The sequence below is a fragment of the Odontesthes bonariensis genome, chromosome 20, assembly GCF_027942865.1.
Source record: "Odontesthes bonariensis isolate fOdoBon6 chromosome 20, fOdoBon6.hap1, whole genome shotgun sequence".
Taxonomy (NCBI): domain Eukaryota; kingdom Metazoa; phylum Chordata; class Actinopteri; order Atheriniformes; family Atherinopsidae; genus Odontesthes; species Odontesthes bonariensis.
The window spans coordinates 4,005,270-4,020,427 of NC_134525.1; the positions used below are offsets into that span (position 1 = coordinate 4,005,270).

Here is a 15,158-nt window from a genome sequence, read left to right on the forward strand (position 1 = left end):
ATATTGTGACAAACCACTGCATTTTGCACCGAGAGGCATTAGTTGCAAAAACCATGCCCCCGGAGTTGACCGAGGTGCTGAATCAGGCTGTGCAGAGGCGGGTGAATTACACTGAAATCTCGCCTCTTCTCCCAGCTGTGCGCCGAGATGGGAGCCGACCACCAAAGCCTGATCCTCCACACAGAGGTGCGCTGGCTGTCACGGGGGAAAGTCCTATCCCGTCTTTATGAACTTCGGGAAGAGCTTTTTGAATGTTCACGCTGTCCCACATAAGGACAAGCTCGCGGATGAGAGGCGGTGCGCCAGGCTGGCTCACCTTGCGGACATATTTGGACGTCTGAACGAGTTGAACGTCAAGCTTCAGGGCAGGAATGAAAATATTTTATCATCCACAGACAAGATTCTGTGAGGGGTTTATGGGCAAAATGATTCTTTGGGACAGGGCTCCATGGAGATGTTCCCGCTGGCATCAGCTGCGCCACAGGCAGCTATGGAGCGCGCTGTATGTGCCGAACACCTTAAGACCTTAAAAGACAGGTTTGAGCGCTATTTTCCACGTGTGGCTGACATCGAGGACTATGACTGGATCCGAGACCCATTCAACCAGGAATCCTCAACAGAAAAGCTCACTATGAAAGAGAGAGAGAGAGGAGTGCGCAGAGCTCCGTGTGGACCCCACACTGAAACTCAAATGTAGTGAGCTCCCTCTGGATCAGTTTTGGTTGGCTTCTGCATCGGAGCTTGTCCAACCACGCCATTGAGCAACTGCTTCTTTTCCCCACTACCTGCCTGTGTGAGTTGGCGTTCTCCTCTCTAGTTCACATGAAGAACAACAGGAGGTCGCGGCTCTCGGTTGAACAGGACTTGCGAGTGGCCCTGTCCTCAGTGCCACCGAGGATTAAAGAAACCTGCGCGCCCCGACAGGCACATGTATCTCACTAATTGGAAGTAGGCAAAAATATTTACAATAGCACGTTTCAATGCTGATTACTGAAATGTTACTTTTATCATTTATAGTTCATGGGCAGTGCAGCTTCATTGCATTGGCAGTTCTCTGTGCTGAATTTATGCGTTCTGAGTTTCCTTTGCATAATATTTGATTTTGTAACCTGTCTGGTTTATATGAGTGTGTTGTTGCTTTGATGAAGCCTAATTTGATCAAGTTTCAATTTTTAAAAAATAAATATTTCGTAAATAAACATTTCACGAGTAATATAATTGTCTTTGTCACATTTTTTTGGCATTAGAAAATAATTATGCACATTTACAGATATTTGCACACGCACGTGCACACGCACATGCACACACACGTGCACACATATGCACGTGCACAAACACAAATGCACTAGCACGTGCACAAAAACACGTGCACGTTCAAACACACATGCACACGTACGTGCACACAAACATGAACTAGCACGTGCACACACATGCACACGCACGTGCACACACACATGCACACGCACGCGCGCACACACGTGCACACGCACGTGCACACACACACACGTACACTAGCACGTGCACACACACGCGCACGTGCACACACACACACATGCACACACACACACACACACGTGCACACGCACAGACGTGCACTAGCATGTGCACACACACATGCACACGCTCGTGCACTACCACGTGCACACACATGCACATGCACACGCACACAAACACACGTGCACTAGCACGTGCACACACACATGCACACGCACACACATGAACACGCACGTGCACTAGCACGTCCACACACATGCACACGCAATTGCACGCACGTGCACACACACGTGCACACGCACGTGCACAAACACACATGCACACGCACTTGCACGCACGTGCACACACACGTGCACACGCACGTGCACACAAACAAATGCACTAGCACGTACACACACACGCACGTGCACAAACACACGTGCACTAGCACGTACACACACATGCACACGCACGTGCACACACACATGCATTAGCACGTGCACACGAACGTGCTTACACACATGCATTAGCACTTGCACGCACGTGCACACACGTGCACACGCACGTGCACACACACATGCACACGCACACACATGAACACGCACGTGCACAAGCACGTCCACACACATGCACACGCACGTGCACACACATGCACACGCACGTGCACTAGCACGTGCACACACACACATGCACACGCACACACACATGCACACGCACAAGCACAGACGTGCACTAGCATGTGCACACACATATGCACACGCTCGTGCACTACCACGTGCACACACACACAAACATGCACACGCACACACATGAACACGCACGTGCACTAGCACGTACACACACATGCACACGCACGTGCACACACACATGCATTAGCACGTGCACACGAACGTGCTTACACACATGCATTAGCACTTGCACGCACGTGCACACACGTGCACACGCACGTGCACACACACATGCACACGCACACACATGAACACGCACGTGCACTAGCACGTCCACACACATGCACACGCACGTGCACACACATGCACACGCACGTGCACTATTACGTGCACACACACACATGCACACGCACACACATGAACACGCACGTGCACTAGCACGGCCAAACACATGCACACGCACGTGCACACGCACGTGCACACGCACGTGCACACACACATGCATTAGCACGTGCACACGCACGTGCACAAACACACATGCACTAGCACGTGCACACACACAAATGCACTAGCACGTACACACGAACGTGCACACACACATGCACACGCACACACACATGCACACGCACGCGCGCACACACGTGCACACACACACGTACACTAGCACGTGCACACACACGTGCACGTGCACACACACACATGCACACACATGCACACGTGCACACACACAAGCACAGACGTGCACTAGCATGTGCACACACACATGCACACGCTCGTGCACTACCACGTGCACACACATGCACATGCACACACACACATGCACACGCACACAAACACACGTGCACTAGCACGTGCACACACACATGCACACGCACACAAATGAACAGGCACGTGCACTAGCACGTCCACACACATGCACACGCACGTGCACACACATGCACACGCATGTGCACACACATGCACACGCACGTGCGCACACAAACATGCACACGCACGTGCACACACACATGCACTAGCACGTGCACACGAACGTGCTTAGACACATGCACACACACTTGCACGCACGTGCACACGCACGTGCACACACACACATGAACACGCACGTGCACACACACAAATGCACAAGCACGTGCACACACACGTACACTAGCACGTGCACACACATGCGCACGTGCACACACACACATGCACTAGCACGTGCACACACACAAATGCACTAGCACACACATACGCACGTGCACAAACACACGTGCACTGGCACGTGCACACACACACATGCACACGCACGTGCACACACACGTGCACACACACGTACACTAGCATGTGCACACACACAAATGCACACACACACGTGCACACGCACAAGCACAGACGTGCACTAGCATGTGCACACACACATGCACACGCTCGTGCACTACCACGTGCACACACATGCACATGCACACACACACACATGCACACGCACACAAACACACGTGCACTAGCACGTGCACACACACATGCACGTGCACACACACAAATGCACACACACACACACATGCACACGCACAATACAGACGTGCACACGCTCGTGCACTACCACGTGCACACACATGCACATGCGCACACACACACACGCACACAAACACACATGCACTAGCACGTGCACACACACATGCACACGCACACACATGAACACGCACGTGCACTAGCACGTCCACACACATGCACACGCACGTGCACACGAACGTGCTTACACACATGCACACGCACTTGCACGCACGTGCACACACACGTGCACACGCACGTGCACAAACACACATGCACTAGCACGTGCACACACACAAATGCACTAGCACGTACACACACATGCACAAACACACGTGCACTAGCACGTGCACACACAGACGCACGCACACAAACACACGTGCACTAGCACGTGCACACACATGCACACGCACACACATGAACACGCACGTGCACTAGCACGTCCACACAAATGCACACGCACGTGCACACACATGCACACGCACGTGCACTAGCACGTGCACACACACATGCACACGTGCACACACGTGCACACGCACGTGCACACACACACGTGCACACACACACGTACACTAGCACGTGCACACACACGCGCACGTGCACACACACACATGCACACACACACGTGCACACGCACATGCACAGACGTGCACTAGCATGTGCAAAAACATGCACACGCACGTGCACTACCACGTGCACACACACATGCACACGCACACACACACGTGCACTAGCACGTGCACACACACAAATGCACTAGCACACACATACGCACTTGCACAAACACACGCGCACTGGCACGTGCACACACACACATGCACACGCACGTGCACACACATGTGCACACACGTGCACACACACGTGCACACACACAAATACACAAGCACGTGCACACACACGTACACTAGCACGTGCACACACACGCGCACGTGCACACACACACATGCACACACACACGTGCACACGCACATGCACAGACGTGCACTAGCATGTGCACACACATGCACACGCACGTGCACTACCACGTGCACACACATGCACACGCACGTGCACTACCACGTGCACACACATGCACACACACACGTGCACTAGCACGTGCACACACACAAATGCACGAGCACACACATACGCACGTGCACAAACATGCACACGCACGTGCACACACACGTGCACTAGCACGTGCACACACACGTGCACAAGCACGTGCAAAAACACACATGCACTACCACGTGCACACACATGCACTAGCACGTTCACACATACACGAGGAGTCTATGCCTAAGGAAGGAGGAGTCTCTGTATCAAGGGGAGGAGTCTCTGTATTAGGGGGAGGAGTCTCTGTCTTAGGGGAGGAGTCTCTTTGTCAGGGGGAAGAGTCTTTGGGGAGGAGTCTCTTTCTTGGGGGAGGAGTTTTAGGGGGAGGAGTCTCTTCCTAGGGAGGGAGGAGTCTCTGTCTTGGGGGAGGAGTCTCTGTATTAGGGGGAGGAGTCTCTTTGTCAGGGGGAGGAGTCTCTGTATCAGGGGGGAGGAGTCTCTGTCTTAGGGGTGGAGTATCTTTCTTGGGGGAGGAGTCTTAGGGGGAGGAGTCTCTTCCTAGGGAGTATGTATCAAGGGGTGGAGTCTCTGTCTTAGGGGGAGGAGTCTCTGTTTTAGGGGGAGGAGTCTCTGTCATGGGGTGGAGTCTCTCTATCAGGGGGAGGAGTCTCTGTATCAAGGGGAGGAGTCTCTGTTTTAGGGGGAGGAGTCTCTGTCTAGGGGAGGAGTCTCTGTTTTAGGGGGAGGAGTCTCTGTATCAAGGGGAGGAGTCTCTGTTTTAGGGGGAGGAGTCTCTGTCTAGGGGAGGAGTCTCTGTTTTAGGGGGAGGAGTCTCTGTATCAAGGGGAGGAGTCTCTGTATCAGGGGGAGGAGTCTCTGTGTTAGGGGGAGGAGTCTCTGTCTTAGGGGAGGAGTCTATGTATAAGGGGGAGGAGTCTCTGTCTTAGGGGGAGGAGTCTATGTATCAAGGGGTGGAGTCTCTGTCTTAGGGGGAGGGGTCTCTGTATCAGGGGGAGGAGTCTATGTATAAGGGGGAGGAGTCTCTGTCTTAGGGGGAGGAGTCTATGTATCAAGGGGTGGAGTCTCTGTCTTAGGGGGAGGGGTCTCTGTATCAGGGGGAGGAGTCTATGTATAAGGGGGAGGAGTCTCTGTATCAAGGGGTGGAGTCTCTGTCTTAGGGGGAGGAGTCTATGTATCAGGGGGAGGAGTCTCTGTTTTAGGAGGAGGAGTCTATGTATCAAGGGGTGGAGTCTCTGTCTTAGGGGAGGAGTCTCTGTTTTAGGGGGAGGAGTCTCTGTATCAAGGGGAGGAGTCTCTGTATCAGGGGGAGGAGTCTCTGTTTTAGGGGAGGAGTCTCTGTATCAGGGGGAGGAGTCTCTGTCTTAGGGGAGGAGTCTCTGTCTTAGGGGAGGAGTCTCTGTATCAGGGGGAGGAGTCTCTGTTTTAGGGGGAGGAGTCTCTGTCTTAGGGGAGGAGTCTATGTATCAAGGGGTGGAGTCTCTGTCTTAGGGGGAGGAGTCTCTGTATCAGGGGGAGGAGTCTATGTATCAGGGGGAGGAGTCTCTGTATCAGGGGGAGGAGTCTCTGTTTTAGGGGGAGGAGTCTATGCATAAGGGGGAGGAGTCTATGTATCAGGAGGAGGAGTCTATGTATCAAGGGGTGGAGTCTCTGTCTTAGGGGGAGGAGTCTCTGTTTTAGGGGGAGGGGTCTCTGTACCAGGGGGAGGAGTCTCTGTTTTAGGGGGAGGAGTCTCTGTATCAAGGGGAGGAGTCTCTGTATCAGGGGGAGGAGTCTCTGTTTTAGGGGGAGGAGTCTATGTATCGGGGGAGGAGTCTATGTATCGGGGGAGGAGTCTCTGTTTTAGGGGGAGGAGTCTCTGTATCAAGGGGAGGAGTCTCTGTTTTAGGGGGAGGAGTCTCTGTCTAGGGGAGGAGTCTCTGTTTTAGGGGGAGGAGTCTCTGTATCAGGGGGAGGAGTCTATGTATCAGGGGAGGAGTCTATGTATAAGGGGGAGGAGTCTCTGTTTTAGGGGGAGGAGTCTATGTATAAGGGGGAGGAGTCTATGTATCAGGAGGAGGAGTCTCTGTATCAGGGGGAGGAGTCTATGTATCAGGAGGAGGAGTCTATGTATCAAGGGGTGGAGTCTCTGTCTTAGGGGGAGGAGTCTCTGTCTTAGGGGAGGAGTCTATGTATAAGGGGGAGGAGTCTCTGTCTTAGGGGGAGGAGTCTATGTATCAAGGGGTGGAGTCTCTGTCTTAGGGGAGGAGTCTCTGTATCAGGGGGAGGAGTCTCTGTCTTAGGGGAGGAGTCTATGTATCAAGGGGTGGAGTCTCTGTCTTAGGGGGAGGAGTCTCTGTATCAGGGGGAGGAGTCTATGTATCGGGGGAGGAGTCTCTGTTTTAGGGGGAGGAGTCTCTGTATCAAGGGGAGGAGTCTCTGTATCAGGGGGAGGAGTCTCTGTTTTAGGGGAGGAGTCTCTGTATCAGGGGGAGGAGTCTCTGTCTTAGGGGAGGAGTCTCTGTATCAGGGGGAGGAGTCTCTGTTTTAGGGGGTGGAGTCTATGTATCAAGGGGTGGAGTCTCTGTCTTAGGGGGAGGAGTCTCTGTTTTAGGGGGAGGAGTCTCTGTCATGGGGTGGAGTCTCTCTATCAGGGGGAGGAGTCTCTGTCTTAGGGGAGGAGTTTATGTATCAAGGGGTGGAGTCTCTGTCTTAGGGGGAGGAGTCTCTGTATCAGGGGGAGGAGTCTATGTATAAGGGGGAGGAGTCTCTGTATCAGGGGGAGGAGTCTATGTATCAGGGGGAGGAGTCTGTCACATGTGTGTGCACGTGCACATTTACACATGCACATGCACAAACACACACACACACACACACACGCATACGCACGTGCACACACACAAACGCACACTTAGACACGTCTCTTCTGTAGTTCAAACTCCTTTGTCCTTCATATGTATCCTTTCGAAGTAGGTTCCACGCATAAAGCCCTTTAAATGACCCTTTTGGAGAAAGAAACACAGGAATAGCCTTCTTTTGCGGAGTTAAGACGAAATACGGATTTTTGCTATAAAAGGAATTCCTTCAGTCAAAACAAGTTCAAACTCCTTTGTCCTTCATATGTATCCATTCGAAGTAGGTTCCACGCATAAAGCCCTTTAAATGACCTTTTTGGAGAAAGAAACACAGGAATAGCCTTCTTTTGCGGAGTTAAGACGAAATACGGATTTTTGCTATAAAAGGAATTCCTTCAGTCAAAACAAGTTCAAACTCCTTTGTCCTTCATATGTATCCATTCGAAGTAGGTTCCACGCATAAAGCCCTTTAAATGACCTTTTTGGAGAAAGAAACACAGGAATAGCCTTCTTTTGCGGAGTTAAGACGAAATACGGATTTTTGCTATAAAAGGAATTCCTTCAGTCAAAACAAGTTCAAACTCCTTTGTCCTTCATATGTATCCATTCGAAGTAGGTTCCACGCACAAACCCCTTTAAATGACCTTTTATTGAGAAAGAAACACAGGAAATCAAATGTAATGTAAAAAAATGACACATGAATGGAAATAATGTATGTCAATTTCAAATTTCAAATAATGTCATGTAAATCGAAATATAATGTAAATACATAAAAAGCTTGTTGCATATCTGCAACTGTGGGTGCTACAAGTTTAAACACTCACCTGGCAGGCCCCTAACCCTAACTCTAACTCTAACTCTAACCCTAACTCTAACTCTAACTCTAACTCTAACCCTAACTCTAACTCTAACTCTAACTCTAACTCTAACTCTAACTCTAACCCTAACTCTAACCCTAACCCTAACTCTAACTCTAACTCTAACCCTAACTCTAACTCTAACCCTAACTCTAACTCTAACTCTAACCCTAACTCTAACTCTAACTCTAACCCTAACTCTAACTCTAACTCTAACTCTAACCCTAACTCTAACTCTAACTCTAACTCTAACCCTAACTCTAACTCTAACTCTAACCCTAACTCTAACCCTAACTCTAACTCTAACTCTAACCCTAACTCTAACTCTAACTCTAACTCTAACTCTAACCCTAACCCTATCCCCAGCCTTAACCCTAACCCTAACCCTAACCGGTCCCATATATATTTACATGATCAATTAATTAATAGCTTAAACCTCATTTTATAACGTTTTGTTTCATTATTGACATTGTTAAGCCCTTATGATGAGTAAAAATGCTGCATGACAATGCTTTATAAATAAAAGTTTTATTACAACCAGTTCAATGATCACAAAATAGCACCACTTCCACAAAAACAACTTCAGATCAGTTCAACAGTTAGAAATACCAACAGCCACCACAACACGAAACAGTATCAAAGCAGCTTCATCACCAAAAAAAGGGGGGGGGCCACCATACAGTGATCCAATACGGCGCTATTAATGAAAGTATGAAACTCTGAAGGATAAAAAACATGTCAACCACTCGAGAGGAAGAACTGACTGTGTTAAACCACTCAAAGAGCGTTGAGAAACACCAGCTGTTTGAGCTTGGAGGGAGAGGGAGAGGGAGAGAAAGGAGAGGGGGGGGGGGGGGGGGGAGAGGAGAAAAAAAAGAGCGGGGGAGAGAGAAAGAGAAAGAGATTCAGAGCGGAATGTAGCGATTTGCCGAGACGAAGTGGAGGCACATTACGCTACATCCCGCGAAGGGACACGCCCCCGCGCGTGCGGCAGGGTCTTCGCCAGCCGCTCGCTCTATTTATGTCCCTCTGAGCTCGCGCCCCTCTGACTCACGGTTGCGCCAGCAGAGCGGGAAAAGGCTTCAAACTGCCTTTTCATTCACACACACACAACAGCTCTGCCCCGGCTGGCTGGGAAGTCCTCGCTGGGGCTCCTGCTGCTGCTGCCGCTGCTTCACCTCCTTCGGCTTTTCCTCTGCCACACACAGGCATGATGGGAAATGTAGTCTCTTCTTCTCTTCTTTATCATTGAATTAAGTAAGGTAAGATTTTCCCCCCATCTGTACAAGTCATTTGCATTTTAAAATAATGAACTAACATTCAGTCAGGTATTTATACAACAACCAAGTCACACTGTAAGAGAATTTAAACTGAGTTTGTCCATTGTCTTGCAGGTCTTGATTTGAGAATTGTGATGATTGGAAAAACTGCTGTGGGCAAAAGTGCAGTTGGAAACACCATTCTTGGAGAAACGAAATTCAAATCTAGTCCCGCTGCAAGTTCAGTGACAGAAGCCTGTGAAAAAGGAGTCGCTCTCTGGGGTAACAGAGTAGTTAGTGTGGTTGACACGCCAGGGATCCCGGACACTTCCAAAACGGAAGATTTCATAAAAAGAGAAATAGTGAAATGTGTCAAAGTCTCCTGTCCTGGTCCACATGTCTTCCTGCTGGTGATCCAAATTGGCCGATTCACCAAAGAAGAGAAGAACTCTGTGGAAGCACTACAGGAGCTGTTTGGTCCAAAAGCCAACCAGTTCATGATTGTGCTGTTTACCCGTGGTGGTGATCTTGGAGCCATGACCATACAGGAATATGTACGTGAAGGTGACCCGGGGCTTCAACGAGTTATCCAACGTTGTGGCGGAAGGTTCCTAGTCTTTGACAACATGAGCAAGGACAGAAAACAGGTAACGCAACTTCTGGAGATGGTCGACAACGTGGTGGCAGCAAACGGGGGGACACATTACACAGATGCAATGTATAAAGAGGTAGAGTTAGCTCAGAAAATGGGGCGAGGTGACATGGATGAAGAATTCATGAAGGCTCTGATCCAACGCATCTTACTTTTTCATTTGATTCTTGCAAGAGAATAAATGACCATGGTGGATTGTCTAGACTCATAATCAAGACCTAGAAAGATTTTGTTTGCTACCTTTGTAAGCAAACAGAGGAGGTTCGGCAAAGTTAGAACACACTGTGTAGACAGAGGGGGAGTACAGCATTGCTTCAAATCATTTATTAGTCAAAATTGAGGAAACCTTGAGCTGTTGATTGTTATGGGGGAAATATGTGGTTTCTATTATACTGAGAGTGTGATATGCTGATAATAAAACATAGTTTAGTTCTGGTAGATATAATGTTAATTTGATAAGAAGCCAATAATCATGGCGGTTTCTCGTATTTTATAATCGTGGTATTCAATATGTTAGGATTTAGCTTTGTGGTGTAGAAAATGACTTATTGATAGAATGTATTCCTTACAAAGTAATACATGATGATGGTGATAGAAAAGTATTTACTTTTAATGTTTCTTGTTATTAAATTGAACTGACAAAGTCACAAAAGCAATTAGATTTGATCTAACTGTCTTTCTTTTCCCATATGTTGTAATTTTATCATCCATTCAGCAATAAGAGTAACTGTAAAACTACACGTGTATAATATGTAGATGCAAGTGATGTCTAAGCTAGCAGCCTTTTTAATACGTTGGCTCTGAGCAATTTAAATAATGATCCTTTTTTTAAAAAGTTAGCGAATGCTGTGGCAGACGTCACAAACTTTCACCGGGAAGGAAGCGACCAGAAGTGTCTCCTCCATAGTGATTTATCCACCTCACATTACTGAGCTTCATCCAACCTTCTTAAAGGAGAAGATTTGTGCTTAGCATTGCATTTAAAAATCCTTCAATTTAAAAGACCTTTTAAAGATCAATAAGATAAAATAAGATTTTTTAAAAATTGCATGATAAACTACAGAGAGTATTTTATGAACGCACTTGCATGCACATATACACAGCACAGTGGGATTAAACTGATTTGGTTGTTTTAGCTGAGAAACATGTTTATTTTGTTGTACTCATGATTCTGTGATTATTAAAGTCATGTCTGATTTACCTGCTTGTTCTTTACCTTTAAACTAAATAAATGTGAGTGAATATTCAGCTCTCCTACTTCATTTTCTTTATTTGCAATAAGACACAACATTGCACTTGTTCATCAGAGAAACCAGTTGAACATCATGAATCAATTAACTGTTTTGTTTAGAGAACTTTGACATAAACACAGTTATGCTTTACTTTATGGGTATTTATTTATAATATATTTTGAATTAAATCTTAAGAGCATTATTTAAAAAAGATCTCTCATAAATTTAATTGTTTTATGTATTATTGTCTTTCACAATATCATCTACACACTCAAAAAAAAGATCTGGTTGCCAGTCCAGGGTCACACTCACACTCACTCCCAGGAAGCCAGAGAACCCACGCTTACACGGGGAGAACATGCAAACTCCACACAGAAAGGTCCAAGCTGGGAATCAAACCTTTCTGTGGCTTTTGTTAGTTCTGTTTGGAAACCCTTATTATTGAAATATCAAAGCCACTGCTGCCATCTACTGGCTAACAAAACATTGACATGAAAAAGGATTAGCAGGTGATTTTGTTATTTAGAAAAGAATCTCCATTATTAATCTGATTATTATTAAATAATAATAATAATAATAATAATAATCGTAATAACACAAGCAAACTATCATAAAACAAATACAAACAATCTTAACCTAAAATTGCCAAAGGTATGACTTCATCTTGAGGTACAATTGAACTAATAAGATTTTTGTGTCGCAAACGGTTTATTGTTTTGATGTTTACAATTTAATATCGGCAAACAACTATTTCATAAACATTCTTTATAAACAATAATGTAATATTTTGTAATATATGTAATATAATGCAAAGTTGCCGCTGCACATTTGAAAGTGATCAGTATAAACAACAAACTCTCTCATCTGTCCATCTTCCCACACACTTGATCAAATTCAGGGTTACTATGGTGCATGTTGCAGCTAACACTGGCCGATCTAAATGAATTCAAACTTCATTTCTAATAGTCCTAATATATCAGTCCTTATATTTGTAACAGCTCCCACAGTGAAGTTTAAACATTAGCTAAAGAGAGCAATCACCTACAGACTGAAAGTTCACAGAAAAAGACTCAGTGAGTTGGATTCTTAGTCGTTTTTAATAGCATTTATTTAATTATGACACTTGACATCATGAAACATGTTGCCCAGATGAGTAGAAATTCTGTGCTTTGTCTTATAAAACAATAAGCTCTCCACATCAAACAATGATTTACTGACCAAATTATCTTTATGATCCAGGAATAAATGCCCAGGCAACGTTTGACCTCATGGAAAATCCTGGAAAAGTTACTTTATGTTAATGGTGGACAGTACAGGAAGTCACTCTTACCTAAACTATCCTTGGTGTCGTATTCAAGGACACACAGTAGTGATGTCCATGCAAAGCTTCTTGACATTGAGAGAAAAAAACAACAACAACCAGTTTTCAAGCATTGGTAACAATAACCACACCAACTCCTTGTTATAGGCTTTGTGGTGCAACTTGTTGCGTCTCTCCCTGGAAACTACAGACAATTTTAAGAGCGAGCCAAAGAGGTTTTTACATGTTGAAAAGATTCACCATTGGGAGGAGAAAAATCAGGGAAAACAGACAGACTAGTACTGACTAATCCACCTCGAAGGATGTGTTACTCACCACTTCCTGTTGGGTCAAATATACATCATTAAACATAAATGCAGATCAATTTGGCTTTATGACTGTCCTATATTACCAGTCCTTAAAGTCATCCACCACATTTTGAGCAGGAACATGATTTATTTCAGGCAGTTCATCTCTGTTTTTTTTTTTTTAGAAGAGCAGCAACCTTTTAAGGCCAGAAACTGATTTTGCAGGAGAATTCCAGCGCTGGTTCGTCCCTGTGAAATGTAGATTCATCCGCTGGGATCTTTACAAGGAAATATTCCCCAGAGAGTTTCTGAAATACCTACAGATGATCAGAGGCACTGTCGGGGTTCAGAAACCCCTCATGAAGATGTTGAGAGCCATTTATACTTTGTGAGTTTGCGTTCCAGTGTTAGCGTGACGAGTCTGAAATACAGCCGCTCCTCTGGGTTTCCTCCAAAATCCAAAGAATGCCCATTCTGAAATCAGTCATTTTAAGGCAAAGCTGTGATCCTTTTACGAAAAAAAAAAAAAATAAAATCCTAATGAGACTTTTCTGTTTCTCAGAAACGTGCAGTTCCTCATAAGTGTGTTTTGTTAGTGCCTTGTTAGTTAAGGTGTTTCAGGTTGTTGTGCCTGATAGTGCTCAGTGTGATCGAGTGCCAGTGAGGAGGAACGAGCGTCCATCGGTGCTGCAGACGGCCGAACATGTGCTCTCGTGCAGGTTACTGTCCTGCTGCTGCATCTGAAACACGGCGAACATGTTTAGCATTAGAGGATGAGACACAGAGGCCATAAAGTTCAACAGGAAAATGAATGAAATAAGACCTTTTAACAACCCCATTCCAAAAAGATTGGGATGCTGCGTAAAATGTCAATAAAAATAAATAAAACAAGCTTTTTTTGACATTTGAAGAGGTTTTTAAGCTAATTTCAAGATCACTTTTTATCCCAAAAGTCCTAAATATCACATCTTATTTCAAGAAATCTTGACAAGCCGATTTTCACTAGTTCCACTGGCAGATTTTTTTTGCTTATTTCAAGCAAAAACGTCTTGTATTTGTTGGTTTTTTTACTTATTTTTGGAGGGGCATTTTTTCCAGCGCAGTTTAAACAAACTATAATTCAACAGTCATATGATAAAAGCCTTTCTGTTATTTGTTTTCTCTGTTTTCAATGGTTGGGCTTGTAAACAGTTTATCAGGAGCTAGCGGAAGTGAACCTCTGGCTCCATCTAGTGTCTGTTTTTATCAGCGCATGTGATGTTTAGTTTTGATGACCAACCTTTGACCAGGTTCAGCTCCGTCACCTCTTCTGGGTCGTTTCTGGGCTTCGAGGTTCTTCCTGCAGATGGAGAGAGATTGAGATTGTGATTGAACCTTTTCATTAAATGCCAGCCTTAAGTAGAAATCAGCCAGAAAACAAGGGGGACCAGAAACAAACAGTGTGACTTGTACATGTATGTTGCAACTGTGCAATTGAAAATCTTTTCTCTCAACATCTTTTACCTCTCAGCTTTAGGTAGGTCAGCATTCCTGCCAGAGGTAGAACCAGCAGTGCAGCCACCAGACCGATGACCCACCAATAAGAGCTTTCCTCTGATGCTCTTTGCTGATCTGCAAAAGGTAACAAACACACACACACAGACTTCTAAGAAAAAATGCACTCTCCATCCAAAGGTATATTTCTGTTGGGAGCATAAACATCCCCAGAAGCAGGGCTAAATCTCACCAGACTTTCAACTATTCTACTCGGCAGCTCAGTCCAGAACCATTTGGATTATTAAGAAAAAACCCATGGAAAGAGCTGAGCATTGAAGCTTTTATTATATACTCCTGTCATAATCTAAAGAAAAATGTTAAACTCTAAAATATTATATGAAATCAGTGTGAAGTCTCTCAGTATACAGATGTCCATTTGAATTGTTTGCTGCCTGCAGTACTGAGAGTTGGTGTTCCTAAAGACTGCTTCAGCAGAGGTTTATAATAACCGTAATCACT

The 15,158-nt window shown here is 45.9% G+C and overlaps 1 protein-coding gene across 1 annotated transcript; it reads left to right on the plus strand.

Moving 5' to 3' along the window:
- Positions 1-448: 448 nt before the first annotated feature.
- Positions 449-10,506, plus strand: LOC142370456 (GTPase IMAP family member 9-like). The gene is made up of 2 exons (XM_075453036.1): positions 449-668; positions 9,807-10,506. The coding sequence occupies exons 1-2, from the start codon at positions 449-451 to the stop codon at positions 10,502-10,504; spliced, it is 918 nt and encodes a 305-aa protein (XP_075309151.1). The 3' UTR covers positions 10,505-10,506.
- Positions 10,507-15,158: the final 4,652 nt, after the last annotated feature.

Excerpts from the sequence above, each read along its gene's own strand:
- LOC142370456 (XM_075453036.1), top strand. The coding sequence starts at position 449 with ATGGAGATGTTCCCGCTGGCATCAGCTGCGCCACAGGCAGCTATGGAG. Across the intron at positions 669-9,806 it reads AGGAGTGCGCAGAGCTCCGT|GTCTTGATTTGAGAATTGTG; the intron begins GTGGACCCCACA and ends ATTGTCTTGCAG.